This window comes from Limulus polyphemus, unplaced genomic scaffold, assembly GCF_000517525.1.
Source record: "Limulus polyphemus unplaced genomic scaffold, Limulus_polyphemus-2.1.2 Scaffold316, whole genome shotgun sequence".
NCBI lineage: Eukaryota > Metazoa > Arthropoda > Merostomata > Xiphosura > Limulidae > Limulus > Limulus polyphemus.
The window spans coordinates 591,030-601,335 of record NW_013665926.1 but is presented as its reverse complement, the minus strand read 5'-3'; the positions used below and the strand labels follow the sequence as shown (position 1 = coordinate 601,335).

General features: G+C 32.2%; 1 protein-coding gene across 4 annotated transcripts in view; it reads right to left on the bottom strand.

Annotated features, from left to right (window-relative positions):
• LOC106457320 (ubiquitin-conjugating enzyme E2 J1-like) overlaps positions 1–8,981 on the bottom strand; it is a 57,987-nt gene extending 49,006 nt beyond the window's left edge. Inside the window, exons 1-3 of one of the 4 annotated variants that reach the window (XM_022383192.1) lie at positions 8,891–8,915; positions 5,647–5,686; positions 2,477–2,545 (exon numbers count right to left, since the gene is read on the bottom strand). In XM_022383192.1, the coding sequence (XP_022238900.1) occupies positions 2,477–2,545; positions 5,647–5,671 (94 nt within the window). In that variant the 5' untranslated portion in view covers positions 5,672–5,686; positions 8,891–8,915. Of the gene's footprint in view, positions 1–2,476; positions 2,551–5,646; positions 5,687–8,890 lie in introns of those variants that run through there. The other 3 variants (XM_013916715.2, XM_013916716.2, XM_022383193.1) reach the window with 3 other exon arrangements.
• Between the last annotated feature and the right edge of the window lie 1,325 nt (positions 8,982–10,306).

Sequence of the window (10,306 nt, the reverse complement as noted above, 5' to 3'; positions counted from 1 at the left end):
CTTAAAAAGGTTATTCTCCATAAATGGATATAAAAAAAACTTAAAAAACAAGATAAGTAAAAATTGTTAATTTAAGAAGGGGAAATAAGAATCATTGGAAAAGTACAGAAACAAGTTGAATCAAAATGCAAAGATTATATTTTCAAGCCAACAACTAGGGTCTCTAAAAAAAGTAAACAAACAAGGCAGGAAATAGTATCTACATTATTTTCTCAAGCTACAAATCCCTATTTTGACTCCATGTCTATAGTACATATCAGTTTTAATGGAGTCAAAATAGGGATTTGTAGCTTGAGAAAATAATGTAGATACTATTTACTTTGTTTTTCAAGACTCCCTAGTTGTAGGCTTGAAAATATAATCTTTGCATTTTGATTCAACTTGTTTCTGTACTTTTCCAATGATTCTTATTTCCCCTTCTTAAATTAACAATTTTTACTTATCTTGTTTTTTAAGTTTTTTTTATATCCATTTATGGAGAATAACCTTTTTAAGCTACATACATGCATATGCATTCAATTGAATGTTACATGTTTTTCAACAGTTTACTGCTGCATTGGCTTTTTTTCCACCCAACCACCACACTGAACTTATTCAAAATAAATAACAAATGTACAACAAATAATAACCACATATACTGGTATGCAACTACAACAAACAAAATGTGAAGTTGAAGCATCTCAGATTTAATGACCGACTTCTATCAATGTTACAGTTTAATGTAATAAAAGATGACCAGCAATAAAGCAATCTCATCAGAATGGAATGTTTATTCTAAGATAACACAACACAGATTAATGCAATGTAAACAGACTCAGTAACATGATTATCTTGTTAGGTCTACATGACACATGTGTATGTTCTTCGGCAACCTGCTCTACACCAATGTTCACTAGAAATAGGCAACGCAATAATGCATGCAAAATAGATTACAGCAACATACTTAGCGTAAGTTGCCAATTATCAACAACATTTACAACAGCTACCTTAACACCAACTATCTAAAAATAGCAATAGCTATACGAAATAGTGCTATGTGCAGTGGTAATAAATACTGAATACGCACTCACGATTTCAGCTAAGTATAAGAAACAGTAGACAGAATCACTTTGATCCTCTGAGTAGGAAAATCTACTATGGTAATCATCCAGTGTCAAATACTTGATGAAATATATCCACATAGAGATAGCAAACTTGAGTAATGATATGCACTAGAAAAAGCACGAGTTGTAGTTTCCAACTAACATGTAAACTAGGAAAACACCAGATTTTCCAATGGTGGAAAGTAAAGAACCTAGAAAATTTTGCAGCATGACAAAATTAAGGAAGTAAATTAAGTTTGAAACTACACTCTTAGTTTTTTTGCAAAATTCCTGTGATCTCACACTAAGTAGATATCACCTTCAATAACTTTATAGTGGAGTCATAATAAGGATTTGTTGCTCAAGCAAACTGTCAGCAGTAGATCTCCAGGTTAGTTTGCTTACTTTTTTGTGATCCCAATTTGTAGATTTTAAATTCTAAATATATAATTATCTTGAATGTTGGCTTTTTAATGCATAGCAATGGGCAAATATATGCCTACAGTATGACTCAACCCCCACTAATCTCATACAAACTTTTACCAGTAGAAACGCAGCCTTTTCAAATAAACCAAATACATCTAAAACATTGCTTTAAATAACGCTTTATGTCTTTTAAAGAAATTATTTACTGAGCCAGGTGGCTTTGTGCCTGAGGTTTCGTTTGAAACACACACTTAACACACACTGAGCGCAAAAACAGTTGATCAGAACAACGTCGGATCTATTATGTATATATAACCACATAAATCAACTTTCAATGAAACATAATCAACATTTAAGTAGGTCATGAACATGCACAGCACTCTATATAGTATATCATATCTGTCTAGGTTATGGTGCAAAATACTCAGCCGATTTTTCCGATAGGCTTGTGCATAATAATAATAATATGAAGACATTAGCAAATTTTGATTTTGTTCAACAATCGTGAAATCACTTATTTTGCTTATTACCTATGTTTGGATGGGCTTAACTACTGAAAAAAAAAAGGTTTTGAGGTTTGTTTCAAGAATAAGTCTACTTTTAAGGTGGTTTTTACCCAAAAGTTCTATTAGTTTTGAACAAATTCCTGTACAATTCCTATTATAAACCACATCATGGTTCCCGATACATGGGAATCACGTTCAACAACACACCTGAACTTATGTTATACTGTTCACACGAACACCTACATGGGAAAACAAGTACAATTCACCTGGATTTTGCATGTTATACTGTTCTCAATAAGAAGTAAATGGGAATGATAAATGGGAATGAAGTACAACAACTCACCTGGACTTTTCACATTACACTTTCTTCATTAACAAGTACATGGGAACCAAGCACAACTCACCTGGACTTATGTTGTACTGTTTCTACTAACACATACATGGGAAATAAGTACAACTCACCTGGACTTCTCATATTATACTGTCCTTGCATGGTGTAACTGAATGACTTCTTTTTCTTTTGCAGTAGAACTATACTAGATATATGTGTATAAAAATAAAAGAAGTTAACTATCATAGTATCTGAATATTAAATACATAAAAAAGTTCTGATAATTGTTACTAAGACGTTTTGTTGACATTATTAAAACTCCAAGTGCAGATTGGAATATATAACTTAATTATAGCAAAAATTAGTACTGTTTTAATCAAATAAAAGAAAACAATATAAATATAATTAATTATTTGGACATTTGTTCAGTCACAATGCTAGTCTGTAATATTCACCTGATTAAAGAACTTCCAAAAGGATGCACCATGAAAATGCATTAAAATATTATGAAAGAAAGCCAAATATAAACTTCATGCAAGCTTAAGTTTATTAAGGCAGCATTGTATTTTTCTCATACATCACAACAGAAGTTCTTTTGGTATTATCTTTTACAATTTTGCACAGATCCTGACATAAATGGAATTTCAAATTCAAGATTTTAAGCTCACAAATTGCTGTTCAAGGTTTGTTTAAACACATTTTTTTCAAAGAATATTTTATCACAGGCAAATTTAATGAGAGTTTAAAATGATGTATAAATTATGCAATTACAATAAAAAAAATCACAATGGAAAAATTTGTGATACTACATATCATAAAGATGAGAGGTTTTTGATAAATGGGTCAAGATGTTTGTCTTACTACAATGTATGATCTATGCCAATGAAATACAAATGGTTGTGATTATTATGCTTTTCTGTATCATTAGTTTAAATGTTCAGCTTTACTTAAAATGTAAATAGTACTGTTTAAAAAAGTATTTGACAAAAAAACAATATATATTATGTTTTAAGCCTAAGGTTGCTACTTAGATAGCAGAGTGCAAGATTAGACTTAAAAAATTGAATATTTTTTTATTAATTAGACAGCAAAACATGACTTAAATGTAGCAGCTAAATACAAGAAAAATATAAAAGAACCTTCTCAATTTTGAACTTAGCCATTTGTTATGAAACACATAGTTATACACCAGCAATAAATTGACAAAATTTATTACTTAAATATTATTTTTATTGAAAATAAAATATTTTTGAATAATATAACATATCCAAATCTTGATGTTTGCCACGTCCGAATGCCTAATATTCCAAATGACTGACCACTCTCTTTGAAAACTAAAATTGTCAAATTTACAGACAGCTTCTATCCTCCAAATATATTTCCTACATAACTGTGTACAGTTCAATCAGGTCTCCTATAATCCTTGTTTTCTCAAAAGAAATAATCATAATGACTTTAACCTTTCATCATACAACAACCCCCTCTATCCCAGGAATCATCCTAGTAGTGCAGCTTTCCTTTTAACACTTTCCAAAATCTCAATGTCTTTCTTAAAACAAGGAGTCAAGGACTAAATACAATAATCTGTTTGAGGTCCTAACCAGGAAACTGCACTAAGGAACAATAACCTCCTTCAACTTGCATTAAATATTCCAGTAGATACAATCCAAAACCCAATTTGCTTTCCCACTGATAACAGTATACTGACTAGGATACTTAAGAGACTAATTAGCCAAAACATCACAATCCTTTTCTTCCATAACATAATTGAGTTGATCCTCATCAAGATGGTAATTGTTGTTTAAATTAAGGTAGCTCTCATACATTACCCTGCACTTAGCATAATTAACTGCTATCTATAACTCAGTTGCTCAAATTGCAAAAAGATCCAAACCTCTTTATAAAGCAATACCATCCTCCTCACAGTCAATTAGAGTTACACCATTAATATCATTAGCAAAACTGACCAATTCGTTGACCATTCCCTTACCAATATTGCTAATGTACAACAAAAGGGCAAAGTGTTCCAACTCAGTGCCCTAAGGTACTCCACTTGCAACTTGAATCTAATTTAATTGAGCTCCATCAATTACAACCATTTGCCTCCTCTTCTCTAACCAACCCTTAATCCATTGAAATAATCTATCCTCTACACCAATAAAAATAATACCAACTCCCACCCATACATGTGCCAACATGTACTGCACCAGCCTATGATGTAATTTTCAATAGATAAAGTCCTCCACCAATGAATTTAGCTTATGTCATCAAGAATGAGCCTATTCTCAAATGCTAATGCTCATTCAGATTGCTGCATATGAAGGATGTCCTGCCCTCCTATAGGTGAAGGACTATTGGCTAATGATGATCTTGCATCATATGCTAGCATAATACACACTGACATGTGTACGAGTAGAAGCTTTTTTCAAGGCTTGTGGTATGTGAAGGACTTTACACTGCAAGTATGTGCAAGGTAACAGCACTTTGTTGTGCAGAGAGGTGAGTAGCATTTCTGAAGTGCCGTGTCTATTTTTAAATCAGAAACTTATTTTTCAAACTGTTACTTAACTTATGCTATAAATCTTTCTCTAATCTCCTTTTTGCTCTGATTAATCTATCAATCTGTTTATTTTAAAATTCCCTCACTATAATGAAAATTAGTTCAAACTATCCTTGAAGATATTCGTTAGAGTTTTCCAAACATCCTACTGCCTACCATACTTTATTTTTAAGTATAGCCCATCTCTATCATACAATTCATCCTTATCCTGAAAACTATCCCACAGGCCCAACCATAACACCTATTGCTTTGAAAATATCCCAAATACTTTTTCATTTAAGCAGTATACCTTCCTAAGTAGTTCCTTTCTGCATCTAGCCTGAGGGAGGATTACAAAAAAGACCACACATGTATTTGTATCAACAGACCTCTGAACAAATTCTTTACACTACTTAAACAGTTCTTCTGTTTTACAATTCCAACATCATTTGCTCCTACATGTACTACAAAAAAAATGCTACCAGCAAATTGTTAACATGCTCTATAATGTTCATTACTTTATCACCTTGCAAGCAAATTGGAGTTGTAGACTTTTTAAGCTTCCCAACACAAATACTTTTACCAGTATAATTAATGAGAAAGAGCCACCCCCATCTGTGTAAACCTCTTAACACAATCCTCACTGCAAGGAGCCAAAGCTTAAAAACTGGTACATAAAACATACTAACTCAACTTGGCTCTACAATCTAAATTTTTTTAAACTACAGTATACCCTTGTAAACCAAAAACATGCATTCTTACCCTCCCATGAAGTATCCTTTGCCATAACTTCACCTATTTCCTGTTAGAAAGAGTGCAATAACAGGTTAACAGACTGATTCCTGTTTAATTAATTTAAACTACATGTATTAGAAATGACTTAAGAGTTTTGGATTTAGGGGAGACTGGATTTAGATGTTCAAGTTGTTAGGAGGTTCAACAGTCTTCCTCTGAGTCAACTATGCAGTAGAATAAAACTATTGAAAATAAAAACTTAAACATTAGGAGTAATAGGTTTAAGCTTTGGAAGATAAGTTGCAGTCTCGTTCTTAGACAAAATATTTTTGTTTAGCTATAAACTTATGTAATGGTTTGTCTAAGATTGATTTGTGTTGTTAATTTGAAATATTTTAAAACCTGAGATGTGAAAGTCTAAATTATTTGTTGTTTTTTTTTAACTTAAATTGAATGAAAGTTTTTGCAATATTAGTATTCAGTTGCTATATTACATATTTTTGGGTGAGGAGCAGCCCTGCAGGCCAAATGGCCTTCTGACACTTTTTTTTTTCTTAATGTCTTTATCGCTTAAAGTATGAAGAGAAGCTTAGTTTTGGGGTTGTTCTTTAAGTTAACATACTGACAACAAAGGACCATTTCACCCTTCAAGGCTTCCTTGCACACCCACCATTGAGAAAAGTAAATAAAATTAAACCACCCTTCATTGTTTAGGAAACTCCTATTAACAGTTGGCCCTAACTACTACTGATGGTACTTCATTCCATATGTCAACTATGTTGTTAGAAAAATAAAAACTGTCTTAATAGAAGCCTAGCTTGTTTTTTCCAATTATTAAATTTATGTTCTCTCAAAATATTATCTTCAGGTTGTAGCAAAAGAAAATGAGAGACCTTTAACCTATCAATTCTCTGAATAATCTTGTAAACTTCAATAATATATCACCTCTTACCCTTCTTCAAGATAATTTAAGTTAAAGAGCTCTTAATTAATCTCTCTCTCTAAGACAGCCCATCCATCTCTGGAATTATTCTAGCAGCCCTCTACTGAACCCTTTTTATTAAGTCAATATCATTTCTTAGATTAAAAAAAAGGACCAAAAGTCAGTACATAATATTCCAAGTGAGGCCTAAAAGTGATTTTATAGACATAATTACCTCTTTTGACTTATAATCAGTATTTACGTAAATGCTATAATTCAATTAGCTTTACTACCAGCAATAGAACACAGTTTCAATAGCTTTCATTGCTTATCCACCACTATGCCAAAATCCCTTTCTTCAGTCAGGCTACTGACTAGGTTTTCATCTATATTAAACATATGATCCAAATTATTATATCCTAAATACATTATCTGGCATTTTTAATGCAATTAAAGTTAACTTGTCCAATATTTGTACAGCTTACCTATTGACTCAAGTACTTCTATAGTACCTCAACATCCTCAATACAGCTAGAAATACCTAAGAGTTTAATGTCATCAACAAACTTTACTAATTTACTGATTATACCCCTATCATTAATGTAAGTAAGAAAGAACAGAGGCCCAAGCACTACCCTGAGGCACTCCACTAGTAACAAGGGTCCAGCTTCACTCAATTCCTTTTGCTTTCTCCCATCAAACCACATAACAAAACAATTATGTATTCTTTCTCCAACCCCTACCAGTGTGATGTTCTTGCCTAATACTGTGTGACACTATATCAAAGATCCACACCCTTTCTATCATCCATATAAGAAGTAACACCCTCAAAAAATTACCAGAGTAGTAAAGCAAGATTTCTCTTTGGTGAATCCATAATATCATGTTTCACTAAGTGATTCTGTACAGCTTCTTTTATGCAAATTCTAGGATTTTTCCCACTTTAGAGATAAGACTAACTGGTCTATAATTTTCAGTGAGGATACCAAACTGATAACTGAATGCATTCAAACCATTACAAGTTTTTGTTTGATGACTTTGTATATTCCTAGTAAGAATCATATATTAAATTAGCCATATTCATTACTGGGTTAATTTTAGTTCCAACCTATGCAGGTAGCTTGCTGTGGGCAGAAGTTATTAACAATACATAATGTAAGCTTCTAATTTTATTCTCATAAGTTTTATAATTTACATTAATGAGTTTATTGCTTCGGAGAAGAAAATTAACTTTTTAAATGCATCACAAGTAAGATTCTATGTATCTTAAATGTAGAATTAAATTTTCCATTCACTCATTATTCAAACACCGAGTTTGTTATGATTTTTCATAATATTATACTTATCAAAACAGAAGTTATTTAGTATTCTTTCAACTTAACATAATTCTAAATCACTGATGTAACTTATTGCCATTCATATTATGTTTATGTAAAAAAAGTGTCTTGGCATAAAAATCAAACACCTTATTATAAAGGACAGAAACTTATAAATTTACACCTTTCCTTTCATCTTACATCATTATCGGTTCATATTTGAATTTACCCATATAGCAATGCTTAAAACACTGGTGACTACAGTATGTCTATAGCTATATAATTGGTTAAGATATCATTTGAATAATTATGTTTCCATTATTTCTCATTGAAACTGAAAATTCAAAAACTTTGTCCAGTTCGATTGCATATTAAACTTATACTTTATATAGGCTTACTGCAGCTGTTGCAGTTTGCTGTCAACTGGCAATAGTAAATTGTAATCACTGTCGTTTTCAAACCAGTGTTAAGACAGATTTTCTTATCAAGTGGTAATTAAGAATAATAATAACAAACAGTGGTAAGAACTCACAGTCTCACTGTCGCTATCTAATTTGTGATATATCGTTATAACTATGGCATAAGCATATATCATATTCACAACATTGATTAACACAACAAATTATTGTGACAATGTATTTTAAAACCAACTCAGTGAGTAGGACTAGGCTAGCCTTGGATTTTAGAAGTCAGATGATACAATGTAAAGTTGCAATTTTGTTAATTATAATTTTTATGAGACTTCGTTAATCTAACGAGGCAAATCGGTCAATAAAATAGCCTCAGATTTTAGAAGTCAGATGATACAATGTAAAGTTGCAATTTTGTTAACTATAATTTTTATGAGACTTCGTTAGTCTAACGACGCAAATCGGCCAGTAAAATACAGCAACTGTTAGTGTTACTAATAGTAATATTATACTTATATATATTTATAGGCATATATATATATATAACACATCGGATGATCTGTCTCACAGAAAAACTACAACAATAAATATAAAAACAATTTCTGAATGTTATTGTTACTCACATGTACAAAATAGGTTAAAAGTCTACTGACGTGTCCATACGAAAAGTCGTAGGTAAACCAATAAACAATATCGGATCTACCACCGTGCCATCTATTGACTTAAGAATCGTTAACAGGTGTTTGAAATCTTCAAATACAACATTAAAAATAAACACTATAACCATAATACAGACTATTAGACTAAATTAAATCTGCTTTAGGAAGATCTCTAAAATGGTATATATATATATATATATTTATACACACACATATACATATATATAGAGAGAGCGATTATAAGGTTTAGAGAGTTGGCATGTTTAGTTCAAAATCCAAAGAGTTAAACAAATAGATAAAAGCCTATAAAGGAAGCAAATTTTACGCTTTCAAGAAAACACAGCTCACACATGTTTTCAAGAGCTCAGTTAAGACTATTGTATTAAAAAAAAGAGGGAAAGACGGGTTCTTGAACACTTTCAGCTATTATAAATTTGTAAATATTGAAAACTTAGAACAATTTAAGTATTATGATAAAACATTTCTAGTGATTTCACTGCAGGAACAAATGCATCAGTATTTATATTTGTTGAGTTTCCCGCAAAACTACTCAAGGACGCCGTCCATAATTTTGAAATGATGAACTAGGGTGAAGGCAAGCTAATTAACTCCCACCACAAAGTCTTAGGATACTCTTTACCAACGAATAGTAGTGGGGTTGAGCTTAACATTGTCCCCCGGTGGAACAGTAATAAGTCTTCAGATTTACAACGCTAAAATCAGGGGTTCGATTCCCCTCGGTGGACACAGCAGATAGCTCGATGTGGCTTTGCTATAAGAAAACACACACCATAACATTACAATACCCCTACGGCAGGTTACAAGTCGAGTACCCTGATCACCAGACCATGCCAGGCAAAATGCATTAATAGCATTAGCTCCTAAGTGGCATTCATACGGATTTTAACTTTTCTTGACTTTTGCTCGTTTAATGGTCGAATGTGTACATTTTTGTTAATTATCATTATTGTTTAATAAGACGAAGTTGTATAACTATTTTTGGGTTTTGTCAAATAAAAAAGTTAAGATATTTTCTATGCAATTTAATAGTTCAATTTGAGTTTTATAGATAGGTGTTGGTATGGTCTGGTGGTTAGAGTGCTCGACTCGCAAGCAGGTTCGAATCCCCGTCACCAAACATGCTCACCCTTTCAGCCTGGGGCGTTATAATGTGATGGTCAATCCCACTATCCGTTTGTAAAAGAGTAGCCCCAGAGTTGATGTTTTTTTTTAATTTCGCGCAAACCTACACGAGGGCTATCTGCGCTAGCGGTCCCTAATTTAGCAGTATAAGACTAGAGGGAAGGCAGCTAGTCTATTGTTGCGTCAGCGAGGTCACGTGACTAGTATCACACCACCTCTTTCTAGAAATATCCTGTT